The sequence below is a fragment of the Acomys minous genome (genome assembly GCF_964271855.1).
Source record: "Acomys minous genome assembly, chromosome: 9".
Lineage (NCBI taxonomy): Eukaryota > Metazoa > Chordata > Mammalia > Rodentia > Muridae > Acomys > Acomys minous.
Window position 1 is genome coordinate 11754627 of NC_140490.1, and position 22333 is coordinate 11776959.

Consider the following 22333-nt stretch of genomic DNA (forward strand, 5'->3'; position numbering starts at 1 on the left):
ATGACTTCACTCTATGATGGAACACTACACACTCATTTAAAATAATACAATAGACCTGTGAAAGCTAATACTTAAACATTTCCATCATTTTAATTTTACTGTACATTTGTAAAAGTATGTTGAAAGAAGTAAAAAAAAAAGATTCATAACATGCGGCAACATAATTAAATCTTAAGAATCATAATACTAAACAAAATCAGTTAGTGTAAAATAATATATGATTATGGCTTTATGTATATAAAGTTCCAAAACAAAGACAGTTAATCTTTGGTGCTTGAAGCCACACTATTGGGTATGTATGGAGACATGGTATTTAGTATGCCAAAAGAAGTCTCTAGGCTTCCGGGGAACTGGTGATATTTTATCTCTTGATAGAGATGCTGGTTACAAATTAATGTTTATTTTTAATGTCTCCATATTATAAATTAAATAATTATGCATTTTATTATTGTACTTTTTAGTATGCAGTTTACTATAAAGGACAGTTTGAATGTTTGAAGAAAAAAAAAAACAAAGTGAAACTGTTCTCTTCGTGAAATGAGATTCGAAGTGGAAGATCATTGTTAGGCCAAATAAGTGATAGGGTCATGAGTAAGCTAGATTTCTGAGGAAATAGAAACTGTTAACCTGTAGAGGAGGACGATTGGCAAAACTAGAAACAGCCCAGACCGTGGGGTGATAGGGGTGACAAAATGGTAAGGGGAGGGGTCAGTAGCCAGGAAATTCATTTCCAGTTCTAGTTTTATAAATTCTTCCAAACCAATTTGAAAATGGGCTTAGTTCAGCATTATCAGAACTTACTGGAAAGAGCACAGTACACTGCTTAGTTTATTGGTGTCCCTGGACCTGACATCCATGAACTTTACCACAGTGCCCATTGGAAAGTTTTACTTCCTTTATACTCTTAAAGACTTAGAAGTTGTTTGCTTTTGTCGAGTTTTAGTGTCCTCCAAATCCACTTTTACAGTGGACTTTCTCAGTAAACTCTGTCATAAAACATTAAAATAGTAATAATGATGGCATAGTAGGAAACATTGATACTTTATATTATTGATACTAGGTAGAGGGACAAGACATGATGTGTGTTCAGTAAGTTCAGTAAGTATACTATACAGAGTACCCAATCTAATTTTCATGGACCCATAAAAACAGAGCCACAGATAGGTTAATTAGAACTGTATAAGTTCCCATTAGTAGTTAAAGAAAAGGTGTTGAAAGAGGCCGGTGCTGTGTGATCCTTTATCTGCACTTTCCATCATGGTACCTAACAGAGGTCAGGTGAGCACTTTGTATATGACTAGTTGATGCGGCAAGGGCTGTGGTATAAAATACATGTGATGGCTAAGACTTGGGATGGAAATAAGATACATGTGAAATACTTTATTAGTGTCCGATGACTATGCTCTGCAAACTGATTCTTTGAGGTAAGTTAGATATCTCACTTAACATTTAGGATATATTCTGATAATCCCTATGCATACAGTGGCATATCACAAACAGTATTATATGTCAAGCAATGCCAACAGAGATAAGCTCAAGAAGGAATCCACACATTAGGCTTTTAAATATTACTTTTTAAATGTAAAATAGGAGGAACAGACTTTTAAAAACATCATAATATAGCCTAAATAGCATATAAACCAGAAACACAGGCTTTCATCATCATTATCAAGGTAGAGGTGTGTGTATGTGTATGTGTGTGTGTGTGTGTGTGTATGTGTGTCTGTGTGTGTTTATAATCTGGTGGATCAGTAATTTGTTTAATATTAGCTTCAATTAAGCATATCAAGCAACTAAGGAATGCTAAGAGCAAGAGAAATGGTCAGCCTTTAAAACATGTACATTTAAGTAACATCATAAGTATAGAGCAAGTTTACATATGTATTTAGCAATCGCAATGTGTATGTATGTGTGTGTTATGTTTCTACGTATGTAGCAACAATTTTTTAAGAGGCCACGTATTTGAAAGAATAATAACATACATTAGAAATTTTGGAGAGAAAATGGAAGGGGATAAATGTTATAATTCTGGTCTCAAACATCTTAATAAAAATAAATTTTATATCTATATATCTGGGGGAGAATACTTAGTCTATATATCTTAGGTATTTAAATGTCCTTACCTGAAAGGAGCTGCACAAGGTCTAAAAAGAATTTGTCAATCTTACAGCAGAACTCCAAGACTGCATTTCATGGGAGGATTTTGGTCATTATACGTGCAGCTCATGAGCCAGGCTGTAACTAGGTATATACTAAATATATACTAGTTATAGAACTAGGTATATACCTAGTCTAGGTACCTAGATATCTATGGCCTCTGATCCCCTCCTGACTCAGGGCAGCTGCTTGCAGGAACTTTGGGAAATAAAGCTGGAGGGTACAGACCACGCGGGATGGTTCAAGTTGCTGGGACTGCAAAAGGTTCTTGCAGGATGCTCACCATTGAGTAAAGCAAAGGATCAGAGATCTCCCACCACATTTTCCCACGCTGCCTGAGGTGATGAGCCACCATGGCAACTAAAGAGATCTGGTTTTAGTCTTGGACCTGGATTTTTCCTGCGAAGCAAGACAGAAAGGATTTTAGAGTATCAGAATTTCTATGCCAACAGTATAGGTCAAGTAATATATTATTCCCATAAGCCTTTTGGTAAGGTTCTTACTATTGCCTAGAAGGTGGAATCTTATCATTCCAAGTTACATATATCGCTCTGAGAATATGGCTCTACTCTTGAATACTAAATTATAAGCCCACCGAATCTATAGTCTGAAGAAACACACCTCTTGGACATTTGAAATGTGAAGTCAGAAGATGCAGACAGATTTTTCCTCAGCATTGAGAACTCACTGATAGGTTTATTTTGATTCAGATTTGCTTTTTCATTATAATTTATTTGGGGGGAAGAAATAACCCTTGGGAGACCATCAAACGTTAGACATACTAACGAGAGGAAACAGGGCCTTTATTTTTTCCCATTCTTCTAAAACTGTGCATTATAACATTCACTTACATGTAGTCAACCAGTGCGGTTACTACCTGGGAAAGGAAGAAAGGAGATAAGACTAAGTCTGACCCTGTAGGCTCATGTTGGGCTGCGAGGGGAGAAGCTAACAAAATTGTGCATTGAGAACAAATGTGTTTGAGATGTAAGTTGTCATTTCCTTCAACACATCCAACTTAATAGATCACGTTCATTTATACATTTTTAACATCAGCATTTCATTGTGACAGAATGTATATTAACATATTTAATATATATTAAAATGTGCTTTATCAGACATTATGGCAAAGAGCACAGAATGAATCCCTGGAAGAGGAATGGAACAACCCTCCTTGCAAAAAAAAAAAAAAAAAAGAAAAAAAAAGTTGCCTTATTTTATTAGCCCAGGATGCAGAATACCTACTGGTACATCCTATCAGTTTGCCAACCCTGAAGCTAACTTAGTTGACTCACGGGTTCTGAGTAGCTATGCCGTGCAGTACTCTCTCTAACAAGACAGCAGATCTAGGAAGAAAGGTGATAGTTGTACGGAGTTCACGGAGACAGACTGGTACATTTTGGGTACATAATTATAGAATGTGTAGAAGAGAGCATGAGAAGAATTTTCAGACTTCATAGTGCTTTTCATGAGTGCACATGGTTTGGCTGGCCTTTGGCAGGTGTAGCAACCCCTAGCTTGCTGGGGCTGTATTAACGAACACCACAAAGTGATGGCTTAAAGAAGAGGATTCTTTTGACTTCATGTTTTGTACTTTGAAGTCTAAGACAAAGAGAAAGCAAGATGATTCCCTCTCTGTGAAGGGGAAATTGTTCTTCCTTTCCCCAGGGTCTTGGTAATCATTGGTGATGCTTGTCATAGGTCATCCTGAATCTCATCTTTTCATGGTTCATTCTCCCACTCTCACCCCCATGTGCATATGTCCAACTTTCCCCTTTTGATAATGATGCAGTAACCATGTATTCGGCTCCTGTCCATTCCAACTGTTGAAGCAATAAACTCAGGCATGGTAATTAGTTTATAGAAATTTGCTTCTAACCATGGGGGAGGATGAGAAGTCCAAGGTCAAGGCACCATTATATTATGGATCTGGGGAAAATTTGCTCTCTCTTTTCTAGATGGTACTTTTTTGTTATGTTCTCAAATACCTGAGATGACAAGGATGCTCCTCCAAACCTCTTCTGTTGTGAGGACTGTGATCCCCTCAGAAAAATGGAGCCCTCATCATCAACTACTGCCTGAAGGCCTTAGCTTTTTAATAATCTCTGCTAGAAATTGGATCTCAGCATAAGAATTTTAACTTGGACAGATATCAGTATTCCAGTCAGAGTATGGCTTATTGAAATAATGCCTTTCTACAGGCATCAGGGCCAAGTGCCCCAGTGTCTTCTAGCGACACAATTCAATCCATAGTAGGCTTTGCATGGGTTCAAAGATAATTGTGGATGTTGACATTTTATTGTAAAGTAGTTAATCTTTTCAAAATATTTTTAAAAGGCACTTTTCTACAGATAAGTGCCAACAGTAACAGAATGGAACCTATAAATAGAAAATGTTGGGGGATGGTAGGAAACTTCCAGAAGAAAATAATTGGGTTGACTATGGAGCTTTGCTGTACCTGATGGATGTCCAAGTCTCTCTGTACTTGGCTAGGCATATTTAACCTCCTAACTATTGTGGACAGGCTTATTATATACATTCTGAAGGACCACCACCCAGTGTTCAGTATGAACTCAGTGAGGACCTCTTTCACTTGCCGTCAGGATCTCTTTTATCTTTAAATGACTTTTAGTGTACATATTAGACTATTTAATTTCATTCAATTTTTTTTGTTTTTTAAGGAGGTTTTTTTTTTTTTAATCTTGGTAACCTAATTCATCAGTGCATTCAAATGTTGACTTTACAAAGTATTTACCCCTTGACTATAAGGAATGAGCTTTCAAAAGCTGGTGTATAATTTCCATACATTATGCCTGGGAGAAAAAAGAATAATTCCATTAATTTTTAGTCATCAAGTTAAAACATGCCAATCTCAGCTTCCAAACATTCAAAATAATCATTTTATTCTCTTTACTGATTAAGATACATTTACAACTCCCTTTAAGCTTTTTTACATTATTAATAAATTTATTTATTTTCATCCTGGTCATCACCCCATCCCTCCTAACTTTCCAGTCCCACCCTGCCTCCCTCTCCTCCATTCTCCTATTCCTCAGAGAAAGGTAGGCCCCCATTCCCATCCCCCCCAGCTCATCAAGTCCTATCAGGACTGAGCAGGTCCTCTTCTCCTGTAGCATGGCAAGTATTTTAATCTCTCCCTAACATTTGTTGATGTTTAGGAACAAAATTCAGAAGGCCTCTTTTATACAAGAGTAATTAATGCTGTACTAGATCTACTCCCATTTAATCTCATTAAAATGAGGACAAAAAGTCAGAGCCTAACAGTTAAGGAGAGCCTGGCCTACACAGACTAGAAGGATGACTTGATGGATTGAAGCAAGTGTTGGAATTAGGCAATGAGGAATGCTGCTCCTGTCATAGTGTGGCGTCATCAGGAAATATTATTGTGTTATGATTTTGCTTCTGTATAAGGAAGCCTGGTGTTATTGTTAGGCTGACTTTTAGAATAACAGTCAAGTATTCATTGTAATTCAGTGGCCACATAGGGTTTGATATGCATGTGTTGAGAATACAGTTGCCCAGCTAGGGATACCATGGCTCCTGTATATGATTATAGCAGTATGTGTGCATGAGTGAGTGAGTGAGTGTGTGTGTGTGTGTGTGTGTGTGTGTGTGTGTGTGTGTGTGTGAATGTGTGTGTGTCTACATGTAGGAATGTGCTTGAGAGATCCACTCATTTCTCTGGTATTCCTTGTTTGTGTTATTTTCTTTCAATAGGGCAATCACACCAACACAACACACTTGCTGTTAGCAGGACCACATCCCTAAAGCATTTACATCTGACAGTTTGGTACCTTCTCTCTTAGTCCATTTACCCATGTTTAAATGTATACTCAACATCTCTACTTCAGTGTTTCACATACTCTTTAAATTGGTAACTTCTGAATTAAGTTTCTCTTCTCATCCTACTCTGAGCATCCCCTGTGTTTTAATAGAACATTGACTTCTCATCCCTTAAGTACTTGACTAACGTTCTCCTCTATTGGCTGCACACTCTCTCCTGCTGATACTTGGTGCTGTGCAAACACCCATCACAGCTCACCTGAGCTCAGGCAATGGACTCCCATCTGGATTCTGCACCAACCTCACACCAATCTACTTCATGTTTATAACCATATTATAAAGAAAAAATATGAAATTAGTCTCCTTGCACTCTCCCCAAATACTTCAGTCACTTCCTGTGACTACAATAACACAAGCACTGGGTGTTATATCCCTGCTGCCTCTGAGCTGCTCTGCTCACTACAGATTTATCTCAGGATTCTTGTATGAGTGGTTGTCTGTACCAAAACGATACCTGCCATTCCATTACTTCTGTCTAAAACCGATTTCCCATTTACACTTCTCCTCTGTGGTGCTGAGCTCTCTGAGAAGATGAAGTTCCCTATTATGCACCTCTGCAGCATTATATAGCCCCGTAGAGCAAGCAGTCCATATTTCTTTTTATGTTGGCTTAGATGTGGACTAAGCCTGCTTCAGTGGATTATGAAGGCCAGGATGAGGAGTCCTATCTATTTTGTCCTTCCCTTTCATCCTTAACACCAAACATCATGGAGATCGTTCATGTTAGTAGGAACAACCTTTTTGTCATGTTTTATTTTAATGGGTACCATCATCCTTCATATAAAAATTATTATTGGTAGTGGCAGGAAGGGGTCAGCTGTCTTCTGCAATTCACACTTGTGCTACTGTAGTCATCTTACTGCAATCTAGGAAGATACGATGCTTTGGAATTACGTGCTTCTAAGATCAGCTGGGACCCATAATGAACTCACAAGTGTGAGGTAGAAAGGATGAATAATTTTAACATGGCAATATGCTCCCAACAAGGTTCTATGACATATTTCACATTCCTTCCCTTTGAGCACGTTCAAATTTAAAATGTTCACCCGAGTCTATTAGACCCTGTAATAGCCCCCTCTCTATTTGCTGGGAAGACACAATAACCTAAAATTTTCTCTTAGGTTTACTTTGCATTTTCCAATATTCTAGCATAAACCAGCAATTAAAATGTAAGAAGAATGAATGAATGCTTGTGAAGCACTGGTTTGAGCTACATTTTCACAGGACAAGGAACTCGAAAGTATGCTTTCAAATTTAAAGAGAATCTATGGCAGATGGTCTCAGGAAGAGAAATAAAACAGCCTCTTTCCATGCAGGCTTTGAGACAGGTGCGATGGGTTTGGCACTGCAAGTGGCATTACTGGGAGAGAAAAATCACATGACAGGGGCTCATTTCACCTGATCCTGGAACCATTTAAGGGCATTTTGGGAGGACCTCTGAAAATCCTGACGTGAGGAATTCTGTATCCTTTAGCCAACCCACAACCTGAATTCTGGCTATCATTGCCATCAACTCCAAACACAGGCAGCCCCCCAAAATAAGACTAGCAACAATTCAATGTAGTTGTGGGGTGTGATGGGATCAGTATCTAAAGATGAATTTTCTATCAGTCATCATACTGTGATGATCTCTGAGGCCTGGGGTCAAGTAATTTTATCATGTTCTCTGTGGAACTGCATTCTGTAAAGAGTACTTTTGGGAATACAGAGTTGCAGTGAGGAGGTCAGGTTGATGAGAAACACTCACCACTCCCCCCCACCCCTGCACTGGAAGTATCAACTGAAGAGTGGGTCCTTCCAGTGGTAGAGGTTCAGCTCAGGACAGACAGTACCAATGTTCAGAGCTTTGGGAATGTTACTGTGAAGAGCAGCGGTGCTGAACCTAAGTGTATGTTAAAGTGAGAGCTGATACAGCCACTTACCACATAAACTATTTGGCTTGAGACAGAAATGCACGTTCATTTACTCAGTCCGTCAGCTGAGAAGAACTGGTAAAGGAACTAGGCAAACAGTAGTGAGCCAATGAACGAACATCAAAATTTGGTGTCTTGAGCGAATGGGGCTTACTGCCATAGTGTGACATGGTTGAGATAGTTATATTCAATTTAGAGCAACAGGAAAGAAACCATGAAAAGACAGAAAAAATATAGCACAGAGAGAGGGGAGACAAGGGACAGGGAGGGTGGGACAGGGAGAGTGAGAGAGACAGAGACATGGAGAGCATTGACTTCAAGATTCTACAGAACAAAATAGCAGATATCCTAGGGGAAAATGGCTGTTGTCATATCAAGCACTTCTTTTTCTATTCCAGGTTTGTGACATTATTGTTAGTCTAAATGAGAGCCATTAAGATGCTTAATAATTATATATATATATATAAATATAATTATTGTTAGTCTAAATGGGAGCCATTAAGATGCTTAATAATTATATATATATATATATATAATTATTCTTAGTCTAAATGGGAGCCATTAAGATGCTTAATAATGATATATATATATATATCCACCTGTGTGCATATAAATATACATGTATATGTATAATGTTATATAATATAGATTCATATTGCTTGCCTTGTGGGGAGCGGTTTATGGAGGTATTACAATAAAAGGAACTCAAAAGAGGCTTGGTTTCATTTTCTACTCTGAAAATTCTTTATAGTATTAATATATTTCTTATTTTAATTTGTCTCCTAGAATTAATATTTTTATAGGTATAACTGAGTTTAAATGAACCTTGCCTAAAAGGTTTAATATGATGCAACATGAAATAGTTACCTACCAATGACATGATTATTGAGATCAAAACAATGAACACTGAAATTAAGATACTGAATGTATCTGTAAGTTAAAAAGATTCTAATGTTTCTGTGTACATTTTCAGCCTTTTCTTCTCCAGACAGTAGATATCCATTCCATCCATCAACAATTGCAGTTTCAATGAACACTGAAATTAAGATACTAAATGCATCTATAAGTTAAAAAAAAATCTAATGTTTCTGTGTAAGTTTTCAGCCTTTCCCTTTCCAGACAGTAGATATCCATCCCATCCGTCGACAACTTGCAGTTTCCACAGTTTTGTATGATTGGATATGGAGAGTGTGGATCTCTGTCTGATATCTCACTTTGAGTAATTATTTTGAAACTCATCTAATTTGTTGATTACTTAACTAATTAGTTTCTCTTTAGTGGTGAGTAATGTTACATTGTAGAGATATACCACAAGTTTTCCAATGATATGTTTTTGGGCATTTGGTCAATTTTTATTGTGGATTACAAATAAAGGTGCTTTGTGGGCTTCCAAAGTAAAATTACCTTTTCATTAAAGCTGGTTAAGTGCCTAGGAATGGAATGACTCCGTCATAAAGTAGGTAAATTCTTATCTCTCTACGAAACTGTTTTTAAAGTGATATGACATTAAAATATATGAATGTGTCAGAGAGGTCATTGCTCTATATCTTTGCCTAGCATACTAAGGATTGACTTTTAGCTATATTATTAGAAGCCCAGCCGACATCATGATAGTTTATTTGAAATTCCATTATGGCTTGTGGGTTCGTCTTAATCATTCCAAGTTCTTCCGAGAAGTTATTGTCATAATAGAGTTTATTCAGAACTGCCATCTCAAAATGTGGTTGCTTTTTTTTGTTGTTGTTGTTTTTGAAATTGTAATTTATTATAATTTTTCAGATTACATCCCAGTTGTCATCCCCTTGCTTTGTATCTCCCCATTCCCACCCCTCCCTCTTCTGCCCTATTCCCCTTCCCTAGACCTCCAACAGAAGGGGCCACCTTCCTCCATCATATCTGCACAGCCTATCAGGTCTCTTATGGATATCCTTCTTCCCTTTCCTCTGTGTGCCCACAGGGCATCCCCACCAAGGGGAAGTGATCAAATCGGGAGCACCAGAGTTCATGTCAGAGGCTCTCCCCACAATGGTGGAGAAAGAGCTGTCCATTGGCTACATCTGAACAGAGAGGGTCTAGACTTACTGCATGCATTGTCCTCGGTTGGTGCAACAGTTTGTGCAGGCCATCTGGGTCCAGATCCACAGGCCTTGATCTTCTTATGGTGCTTTTAAGACTATGGGTCCTTCCATTCCCCCTGTTTTTCCATACCACTCTCACCTGGAGTCCAGGAGCTAGTCTCAGCATCTATCCAGATCCCCTGCTGGGTGGAATCTCTCAGAGGACATCTATGTTGGGCTAAAATCCACTTATAAGTGTGTATGTACCATGTGTGCCTTGCTAGGTCTGGGTTACCTCACTCTATTTTATTAAGTCATGAGAGTATCTTATATTTCATGTTCAGGTCTCATGTTGGGTGCTTATTTTCCCATTATTTTCCAAGCCTGTGCTTTTGCTCCTCATTTTCATAATGGCATCTTTGAAGAAAAAACACTCTAGTGTGGCTTAGTCTATAATATTGGTTTGTAAACAGTTTTGAATTTGTATCTTTTATGTTTTAACTTTTCCAACCCATAGTGTTATGATTTTTTATCAAATGGTTTCTTCTAATGTCATAGATTGAAATTTTTGTTTTATATCTATTATTTAAAGTTTTTCATGGCTACATCTTTTTGACATTTATTTCTGTGTAAAACATAAAATTGTGGAACATAGTCAATTTAAAACACTGCCCCACTATTCTAAAATGCTGTCTTGATTTTGTCACTATGAAAATATTTTCATACTTTTGTAGGGATTGGACACATACTTCTGGACTCCCTTATATGCTCTACTTTTCTTTCTCCAGAATCAAGCATTTGTCTAACTAGTATAGCTTGTCTTATGATAACACCTGACTTTGTTCACCTGACTTCAGAAAGAATGTCGTATTCACCCTTCATGTTTTATATTTACATCGAAAATGTAAAAATCAGCTCTACAGTTTCTATAACAACAATAAAATGTCTCCAAGGAGTTTAGAGTTTGAGACACTATCTCATTGTAAAGCCCATGCTAGCCTCAAAATCATGTCCTTTTCTCAGCCTCAAGAATGCTGGGAATATAGGTATGTGTTACCAAACTCAGCCATTTCCTTAGCACTGTACTATCCCACACTGGGAAGAAGCCTAATCTATATATGATTCCTCTTATGGAATCCTCTTATTCCACATATGTTTGTGTGTCTATCCTTTCAATACTCTGAGTCAGTCTTCAAACTTTTCAACAGAGCTTTCATAGGTTTTGTGAAATTTATCTCTCTCTGTCTCTGTCTCTGTCTCTGTCTCTGTCTCTGTCTCTGTCTCTGTCTCTGTCTCTGTCTCTCTCTCTCTCTCTCTCTCTCTCTCTCTCTCTCTCTCTCTCTCTCTCTCTCTCTCTCTGTGTGTGTGTGTGTGTGTGTGTGTGTGTGTGTGTTTTAAGTGTTTTCTGCTGCCATGATATCCTTTCATATTCAGATACTTCATTTCTATTAAGTACGTATACAAGCAAAGTTGTTTTCCCTCCATCCTTGTGTACTACAAGCATACTGTCATCGCCTACCAGCTTCCCTAGCACCTTTGTAGTTGCCAACAGCTTGCCTGCATGGATGACCACAAAGTCTGAATAGACACACTTTCATCCACTGATCCAGTTGCAATGGCTTTGCTTCTGTTTTTCTCTTGGCACACTGACCAATACAACACATGAGAATGAATACGCTAGCTTGGGGTGTTTCTTTAGGATACTGGAATTGCTTCTCTACACAGGCTTCTTTTTTCTTAGAACTTGTGAGATATCTGAGAGTAAGATAAATGTCAGTGCGTCAGACGTTTGAGTATCTTTGAAGAAGATAGGTGAACCTGGATATGAGAGCTGGTAATTGATGGCATTGTTAGGACTTGATGCCCACCTAAGAAATCTGATTTTCAGCCTTCATCTCTTATAAATATCTGCCCAATAGCATATGCTCCTAGGCATGCTACAAAATGCTCAAGGTGGTGTTGTAAAGGTTGCCAGTGTCTTAAATTTACATGTGGATGTGCTGCCAAATGGATGAATGGAAACGTACCTGGAACAGTTGAAGATAGTATATGCAATTGAGTCAATTATTGCAATCACATCCCATGAGGTTTATGCTGTTTAAAGAGAGAAATGAAAACAAGAGATGGTAATTTGCTAAGAGAAAGTTCTAGATCAATGGATATAAAGCTCATGATAAGAAGAATTGTTATAGTAAGCACATTTTTAAAAAGGAGTTGAGGGTGAATCGTGGTAATTGAAAATCTAGTGTTTACTTTTGAATTGGTATGCTTTGTTATGCCAAGAGAAAAGGTACCACATTGGTATAGAGGCTGGTGTCTACTGTGACAGAACTTGGGTACTGAGATGTCTATAGGGTGGTGAACATGATTTTTATATAAATCTTTTTCATGAGTGATGTCAATATTAGAGTAGTAAAAAGATGAATAAGGTACAGATCTACAAGGACCAAACCAGAATCAGACAACACAAAGATGTGGGCATCATAATATATAAACTCAGAGTTGTTGCTGTCACCAGAAAGTGCAGAGGAATCTTCTATCTATCTCATTAATTATAGCCCCACCACAGTCTCCAAAACAAATGGTCCTACAAGGCTCAGAAGTCATATAACTCCTTTATAGTATTTACCAAGTTGTTATAGGTATGAGAGAGAGAGAGAGAGAGAGAGAGAGAGAGAGAGAGAGAAAGAGAGAGAGAGAGAGAGAGAGAGAGAGAGAGAGAGAGAGAGAAGACATATGTGTCAGATCACATATCAAGAGGAAAAAAATGAAAGTAGCAGCCAGTTACTGTAAAGATCTCTACAAAGAAACTGAATCTTAGTATCTTACTCCTGTTTTTCTCCTATTCACAACAGGAACAACACCACAAATGTTGGCTTTGAAAGACTCCTATCAGCTCAGAAGCACAGAGATGGAGATTGCAGCCTTCGTGCCCCACTAGCATGCATTCTAATTGTGTTTTTCAAATTCGCAGAGAGTGAAGACGTTTACCAGAGGCAGGTGCTGTCAATTTCTTGTATCATCTTTGGAATTGTCGTCGTGGGCATGTTCTGTGCAGCGTTCTACTTCAAAAGCAAGTAAGACCCTTTCTCTGGTGATTAAAGGTTCCTTGTGAAAGGAAGCTCTCTTTCTTTTTAGTCTCAATTTCAGCTGCAAGCTGAGGGATCCTTTGCACATGGGTCCAGCAGTGATTTGCAGAACATTAGAGCCTTCTATGGACTACAGTGAATATATGCAGTCATGTGTGGAGGGAATCCTCAGATACACATTGTAGGAAGGTCTCAGATTCACACAGTGACTGTCTGTACAACTTGCTCACCTGTCTGCATTAAAGGCTCAGTGGCTGTCCTGAAAGAACTAACTCTTCTCAGTGTGAACTGAGGTGGGGGTGGGGAGCCTCGGCTGTGAACCTAAATGCTATCACTATTGTAAATAGCAAAAGACTTTATCAGGGGGAAAAAAAAAGAACTACAAAAAAGTATCAGTTTGCTTTCAAACAATTTTTGCCTTGTAGTCATAAAATGTAACCGACATTTAATGAAAGAACACCAAAAGAAAAAAGAAAAAAAAATTGATTCACAGTTTTGGGATATAGGACTTGAATATGCTATGAATTTCATTTGCCAAAAACTATCTTCAAATGAAGGGACTTATGATGATTCATAACATAGAATTAAGAGTATTTTATATACATGCATATGTGTTTATAACTCTGCTCTTTTATAAATAAATATGGGTGGAATTATTTCTGGAAGTGATGTCATTTGCACTTAAAATAGCAAGGGCAGAACAAAGTGTTAATCCATTGAATTCTTGAGCCTCAAGACGTTTCTCCAGTTTCATTCCTGTGGCCTATCTGTAATCATAGCCAATGTATAATTGCTTTTTGTGTTAGACCTCTGGTTTTCTATCCATTTTCTCCTCTTAAAACAGACCACTTTCCAGATACAGTCTATAACATCTGTCTGAAGGTCACATATGTCAATTTTTAAATGAAGCTACATTTATGACTTTAAATAAAAACATTGGGTCATGACTATATGATTAATATCTATTATTTCAACAGACTTTTAAAAATGATTTTAGAATTTCAGAACCACTATAGTAAGAAGAAAGAAAATCCCCATGCACTCTAGAACTAGCACTCTAGAATTAGAGTCTTCTATTAACATGGTATTCTAGTCAAAATAATGCCCAATAATCTTACTGCATAACTAAACTCCATACATTTTGCCTTCCTTAGTTTTTTACATGATGACCCCCAACCCCACTTTTTTTTTAACTCTGGCTTTTATACAGGATGCCACATGACATTTCCTGCCACATCTCTGTGACTATTGTCTGTTACAGTGGTAATTTCCAAACATGTGCCAGGCACGCTGGGTTTTGTAGTGACTACACTCTGGCTCTTCAACATTCCAAGTTGTGTTTTTACTACCTTTTTCAAGTAATGTGGCAGTCAGTTTCTGCTTCCCTAACAAAGAGGCTGCAATACTGAACTTTCAAGACTTTATTTGGGCTCCGTTTGGTTCATTTTATTCTAAGAGTGATTGCGCCCATTACTTCGTGTAGCAGGTGGTGTCAGCACATCATGGTGGCAGGTGTAGAGCAGGGGAGGGCCTTTTGCCACTTAACAGAATGTAAAAATATAAAAGAGGAAGGGGTGTGTCTCACCATCACTTTCAAGGGAATATCTTCAATCACCATAAGACCTTGTAATAGGTCCACATTTTAAAGCCTCCACCCATCTCTCTGAGTGCCAAGTTGGACTAAAACAACACATAAGCCTTTAGAGATCATGTACTAAATTATACAGATATTTTTTTCTAAAATATTAAGCTATGAAAGGAACAAAGTAGAAAAACACAATTATGGTGCTATGACTCCCAGGAGTTTTAATTTAAGTATATGCTGTAAACCGCAGTACCAAATTTGATTATATAGTCTTCCAGCTGAATGGCATATCTGCCCATTGCGAGTTAGGAGTTTCCTCACTCTGACGGAGCCCCAGTTTGGCCACGTGAGAGCACTGGTTAGGATATTATACTAAGCACAGATGCACTTCAATCTCCAAGTTGCCCTCGATTCATGTTACTAGGAATATTTCCTTCCTGCTTTCTTTTTGGCAAAATATGAACTTAAAAATACCTTATGGAATTAGGATAAGGACCAAGTTAGATGATGCTGTGAAAGGCTTGCTTACTATTTACATGAGAAACACTCCAGGGTGGCTTGACTTTTTACTACTGATGGTTTTCCACTCTGAAACTTGGAGACTGGATAAGAGGCTCACTAGAGCCCACAAAGGGTTGACATTATGAGTGCCTATTTTCAACAGCTGTGTACTGGAAAGAAATTGGGTGTTTATATTATATTTATAGATCAGTTAGTAAATTGGTACAAAGATAAAACTAATCACTTATTTCTAGAGTACAGCTTGCAGGTGTAACACATTTAAGCAAAAGATTGATTAAAGCCATCTTAACAATGAAATCAAGCAAGTACAGGATGTCTGGCATCAGGGCTTTCAGAGCTTCTTCCTGGTCAGCTGGGGAGCTCCGAAACCATCATCTATTGCTGAGGCACAATGAAAAGCCTGAGTGTTTCATGGAAACATTGCTAAAGTCCAGACTCTTCATAGGAGACTTAGAGGACCAAAGCTGATAGAGAAGCGCACACTGGGATGCTTTCCCTCATCTTGCCTTAGCTGAGGAGATACTGGCAACGTATGGGAGCTGGGAGAAGAAGAGACAGCTTTCTTCAGGAATGTAGGTCTGGAGAAGCTACCCAGTCCTCAGCAGATGGTCCTACGCTCATGCACCTACAGGAAGGCGCTAAGTTGACTTGGCTTTAGAGAAAAAAACACATGAAGTTGAAAGAAGGGGAAATGGTGGGAGATGGTAGAGGAGCAATCTACAAGAGGAACAGGGGTCGATTTGACCGAAACATATTGTACAAATGTATGAATATTAAATAATGTAAAAATAAGCTGGAGGATAGAAGAAAAGATAAAAAGTAAATGAGTTTCTATAAAAAATAGAAATAATGAAAATCGAAGGCCTCTCCAACTGAATCGTATTACTGATCAGAAGTCTGAAGCGAATTGCCTTTGTGTTCCAGAGTCTGAGGTGAATATTCTAAATCATGTGCTAACACTTTGCTACCAAAACTGAAGTTTGCTGTTGTAAAACCTGCTGTTTCTTTTATGGATTCATGGATTCCTATGTCCTTTTTCCTAACATTAGACATAGAAGAATGGGCTTGATCTTAATTTTTATGCATAAAATGTGGATTATATGTATGCATATATAAACTCAGCTTTTGAAATTGCAGTTCTAACAGGATCTTGAGGCATGTTTCATTGCTCTCCAAATGACTTCACTGGAGCATCCATTTTGTGTACTAAGGTATAACCTCTGGCTAGAAAGAGCTGAGTCTTAGCCAAAAGTTCCCTGCTCGCAGTCATTTATATTTTATTTCCCATAGCCACTCAGATATTGCTGCTATAATCTTTTCTTCCTGTCTTTGTTACACTTGGCACCACATGCCGTCCGCAATGGTATCTCACCAACTGTTACTGCTCTAGTTGGCAGCACAAATCTCAGAGAGTGGAGCCTAAAAATGAGGAGGACTAGACCCTCATGCAATAGCCAACAATTTATATTCTAAGGGTGTTCTGAGGGTTAAGCAAGTTCAAATGAGTAAAGATCACATAAGTGTAGGCTGTATATCGTCGAAAGGACAACCAGTTCTTGAAAGCATCATCTGAATAGTTATAGCAGATGATGGGTAATTTGAAGTAAACCTACTTCTATTTACTACACCTGGAAGGAATGTGGCAACACATTTTCAGAGCAACCCATGCTATGGAGGAACAGAGGTCACAAAAGTTCCACACTGTTTTCCAAGTCTTTTTTTTTTTTTTTCACAAGCTCTTAGAGTTCTCCTCACATAATTTCAATTCATGGAACATGTTCTGACAAGCAACCTCACATATAATATAGACGTATGGTTGAAACAAATAATTGAGGTGAGTAACATGAGGTAGCAGACGTAAAGACATCTTACAGTCGGAGAATGTTCTGGTGGGGAGAGCCGAATCCTCTAGCAATGCCGAAAGATAGACTCAAAGAATTTCTCATCATTCCCAATGAGGCCTCGGGTCCCCATTTACAGATAATATGGTGATTTATTCAAGCCTTTACTTGCTTTAGTTGGGAATTGAGTTCTTAAAGGAGTGTCTTCTTACTTTTATCCTACACAGCAAAGAAGGATGAGGTTGCCTTGGGCAAACCTCAGTTAACTGAAAATCAATCACACGGCCCAACTCTAAAATCCGAATCACGGATAGCAGAGGAAATGTTTATAGGCAGAATCAGAGATGAGTTATCAAAAACTGGGAAAATAGTGGGAAACCTGGGAATATGAATTGCCAGTAGAATGTATACATTGTTGAGAGAACCTGGTTCTTCTCGTGGGCTGTGGTTTGTGTAAAGGATTCTTGGCTCTCATCGATGTCGTGATGCACTGCTGTTATCTTCTTCATCAGTGGAGGTCTTTATCCCCGTGTTGCCAGGACACGATGCTGAAAAATCTCAAGCAGCCTGCTCTGAGATAACTCACCTCCAGTAGGAGACTAGTGTGACTCTCTGAAGAGTGGACCAAAGGTCTGGGTTCAGCATAAGCCAGATCTGGAATTCCTAGTCAGGCTTGCTGACATCCTCACTGAACTCCGTTCTAGTTTCCCCCATTCCACAATCCAATTTCTTCACTTTCAAACATGGTGACACCACACACACCCAGTAAAAGTCCTGAATGCCAACCCTTTGCCAAGATCAGCTTCCTCAGACACTCAGCATGTGACACTAGAAATGGCATGTGTCAACTGCATTGTGGCATCTACAGTTCCACTACACACACATATACCATTTTAAAGCACTGGGCCAGAGGTACCTGCCACTCAGTAGTCTGGTCAATCAGGGTCCTGATCTTATTGAGCTGGTAGCACTCCAGGCTGCTTGTACAGACCTTGTACACAGAGATTGCTCTCAAGGGTGGAAAAGAAAGCAGTCAGATATTGGTCATTTCTTCATTCCCTTTTGCCAAGGAGAGAAGGGAAACCACAGGACAAACAAAGACATGAAAATAATCTTTGTACTTATGAAAGATGAAGACCAGGAAAGAGTGGGCTAGCAAAGGGCCAAATGTAAGGCCATTTATTCAGAAATATTACTTAGTCAGGACTTGCATGAAAAAGGTGTAGAAGAGGAATTATAAAAGGATTCAAGAAATACATTCAGATGATTTTGTGAATAATATTTCTTTACAAGCTTATTTGTATAGTCTCTGAATTATGAGATTACAGAAAAGACAGTGTTTGCACTGAGTGTTTGCTTTGTGCTAAACCTCCTTTTACTGCTTTGTGATGGTTCACATGGCTACCCACTCCCCGATCTCCTGTTTGTGACTGCTCTTTGCTCCATAAATGTTTATGAGATAAATTCATTCCTATCAACAAGCCAGGAATTTGTTAAGAAGTAAGGAGACTATTTTAACTAGATTAAAGCAATTGAGAGGGTTAGACCTAGAATTACTCTCAAAAAAAAATTGAAGAGATAAAAGAAATACTTAAGCTGCCAACCACTTCATACTGGGGTTTAAATTCAGAGATGCTCATTACCTTTAAATCCTTTAGAAAGTACTGGTGTTGTGTGAGAGAGGCAATTAATACAATCTTTTATCTTTTTTAAATTTTAATTTATTATAATTTATTCAGATTGCATACTGACAGTTATCCTCTCCCTTGTATCTTCCCATTCACACCCATTCTCCCTCTTCTGCCCTAACACCCTCCCCTAGACCTCCCTAGACAGAAGGGGACCCCCCCCCAATATGGCCACAACATATCAGGTCTCATCTGGATAGCCTGCTTCTCCTTCTGCTGTGTGCCACCTGGCCTCACCACCAAGGGAAAGTGATCAAATCATTAGAGCAATGGTGTCCTTGTTCTGTAGTATTTTTTTTCCACAGCACTGAGCATGCTGGGTAACAGAAAGGAAAAGAGAGGAACATTTTGCCTATAGCTGCTATGATATCCATTGGAGATAGCTTTTATGAATGCAACTTACAGAAAAGAAAATAGGCTCGGGGAAGTTTAGATAACTAACTATAAATGAAGTAAAACTGGTGGATGGCAGATTCAGGTCTCAAGTGTCAGCCTCTTTCACAGCAGGGCCCACGCTCTGGGTGCTGCTTGCCTGAGAAGTGTGCCTTATGAGAGGCACTTTACCATTGGGTCTCTCCTTGCTTGAGAACCGGAGAAGCAAACTTTAGAGAATGACCCTGCAGTTATGCTGATGAGTCTAGGGATGACAGATAATTACTGTGAAACCCTGGAAAAGGGAAACTAAACACACAGTGGTTTTGGTCCACCTGTATGGTAGAGATACTGAATGGTATAAACCTATGCATGCAAGAACAACTTCCTGGGGAGTTCAAAATCCTAGAGCAATCTCACCTGTCCCAATTAGAAGCTGAGAGACAATTATGCAAGTGGCTTGACAGCTCTGAATAGTGACTCTGAGTAAAGCACATAGCGAGACTGAGTGGGTTGAAACCCTTCCAACGTAATGTCCTTTAGCAGATGACTTCATCTCTTGGTGCCTTGGCATTCTCATCTATTAAATGGGTATGGTCTATTACCTCCTCACAAAGATGTGTTGTGGAAATAAATAAAACAATGAGCGTAATGGACTTTAAAAGCAATGCTTTACAAAGTGCTGTGTAAGCACTCGTTCACTAATGGTCAGCTTGGTTAGAGAACGGATATGCAGCTCAGTGGGAGAGGGTTTGTCTAGCCTGCATGAGATTCAGGATTTGACCTTCAGCACCATTATCAAAAAAAAAAAAAGTTAACAATTTCATTATTTGGGCTCTTGGTAACAAAAGTAAAGCTCTCCAAACAGACTAAAAAAAATAATTAAATATACACATTAATATATACATAAGCTATACATATGAAACTATATAAATATTAGCATATCTTTTCCAATATGATAGCCAAGCCCTAGTTTCAGATTTTTACCTTTGAGTCCTTCTGTATAAAACCTCCTCTCTAACTGTTGTACATGAACACTTTATGTTAGGGACTGCTTGTACCCATGGCACACAGGGCCAGAACAACACCTTCTGTTCATGTCTCTCTTTATAGTGCAATTGACTGTTAACCCCTCTATGATAATGAGCAATGTCAAACTGTCTCTATTCAGAAGTATTTCTTGGTATGGTTGAAAGGGATTAAGGGCTGGCTCTGTGGCTAAGTTCATATCTAGCTTTAACAAATAGGGATATTGTAACTAATATCGATACTGTAAAAGATTTTGAAAAAATAATATATTTATGCAAATATTTATCAACATATTCATTTCCGTAGGAAACAAGCTAAGCAAATCCAAGAGCAGCTGAAAGAGTCACAGAATGGGAAAAACTACAGCCTCAAGTCATCCAGTACAATGACAAAGTCGGAGAGCTTGATGAAGAGCCATGTCCAACTGCAAAGTGTAAGCTAAATGTCTACGCATTCCATTTGTTGCCTACCTCAGAATTTTTAGGTCACTGGGTGTCTTAGTTAATGTTTTAGTGCTTTAAAGAGACACCATGACCAAAGCAACTATTATAATGAAAAGCGTTTAATTGAAGCTGGCTTAGAGTTTCAGAGGTTTAATCCATTATCATCATGGTGGGAAGCACGGCAGTGTGCAGCAGACATGGTACTGAGAGTTCTATGTCTGGATCAGCAAGAAGTGGATGCCACCCCAGGTGTGACTTTGAATGTCTGAGACCTCACAGCCTGCCCAAGTGACACGTTTCCTCCAACAACAACACTAGTACCCCAACAAGGCCACCACTTCCCAATCATGCCCCTCTTTATGGGCCTATGGGAGCCATTTTTACCAAAACCATTACAGAGGTGATAGGAAACCTGTGAGCAGAGCTGTATAGTTGCTCAGCATTGTAGCAATTTTTGCTTAAATCATCTTGCAGTTGTGTGTGTGTGTGTGTGTGTGTGTGTGTGTGTGTGTGTGCGCGCGCGCGCGCGCGCGCGTGTGTGTAGTTAACAACTGTTCTTGGACAGTAATAAGAGTTTTGTTTTGTTTTTTTTTTTCCATAAACCACTTAGGGCCTTTACTTTATACCGTATAAATGGCAGGGATACAATGTCATAACTTCTGGAGGCTGATTCACGCCCCACTCAGATTGTAAAAGAACAAGAAAAGTTAGACTTAAAGGAGAATTGAGAAATGTAATCACAAAGTCATTTCTTCTAATACCAGGACTTATACTCATGTGGATCATAAATCTGGAAGCCAAAGACACACTCTGCCTGCTTCATTCTTTGGGAAGTACTTTTAGCTGTTTCTGAGATACATTGCAAAATAGTGATTTAGAGAAAATGGGACGCTATCTAATACATGCCGAGATATGCCTTGTAGGGTTAATTCTTTGCCCCCACATGAGATTGTGCTTCCAGATTCTGAGGCATGAAATGAAAGAACAAAGGCCATGGTAAAACCCGGGTGTTTGAGGATAATAGGCAATCACCCAGGACGCATGCATGCCCTTCCAAATGCTTAAATTGCTGAGAATTTGCACATCATTTGTGATTCTAAGAAATCATTACCCAAAAGTTGCCATTATGATGAGTGTAACAGATGTACTTAGCTGATTTAATGTGAAATTCATAAATCTGAATTGCTTCCCAGCAAAGTTTCCTGAAACTTTTATTCATGGCAATGTGCAGGATTGTTCTTTTGAGAAACAGAATGCCTTTGCTAATGATTCCTAATGAGTGTAATCCCAGCAACTTCAACAACCACCATGATGAGGGTTTCAGTTCCTTAGCAACTGGCCCTATGAAAGATAAACAAAGCCAGACACCTGTGGAAGCAGCAGGGATGGCTTGCTCTGAGCAATGTAACAGGTAATAGGAAAAGGTGTCCATCCTGAACTGTACTTAACTTCAATAGGTTCACCAATGGCCAGACCTTGTGAAAAGATGAGAGTAGTAAACCAGGGCAGAGCAAGGGCTTAATCAGAGACAGGGAAGTAAGAGTACAAAGGGTTGGACAGTGTAAATGCAATCAGGCTGCTGTGTCTGCTGGCTGGCCAAGATTGGGGTCAGAAATCTACCTTCCCACCGGGCTGGGAGACTGAGCCTCTACCCTTTCTGATGAATGCATTAAAAAAAAAAAAGGCCTCCAGGTCCTCATGGAATACACTCATTAGCACAGAAGATCCATATTTGTTATCATGAGCCCTTTCAAGAAAATGCACTGGGAAGGG

The 22333-nt window shown here is 38.8% G+C and overlaps 1 protein-coding gene across 7 annotated transcripts in view; it reads left to right on the forward strand.

Annotated features, from left to right (window-relative positions):
* The window catches only part of NRG3 (neuregulin 3), a 1004034-nt gene that overhangs the window by 953016 nt on the left and 28685 nt on the right, over positions 1–22333 (forward strand). For all 7 annotated transcript variants that reach the window (XM_084795997.1, XM_084795995.1, XM_084796000.1 and 4 more), the window contains exons 5-6: positions 12966–13068; positions 20424–20550. In XM_084795997.1, the coding sequence (XP_084652123.1) occupies positions 12966–13068; positions 20424–20550 (230 nt within the window). The remainder of the gene's footprint in view (positions 1–12965; positions 13069–20423; positions 20551–22333) is intronic.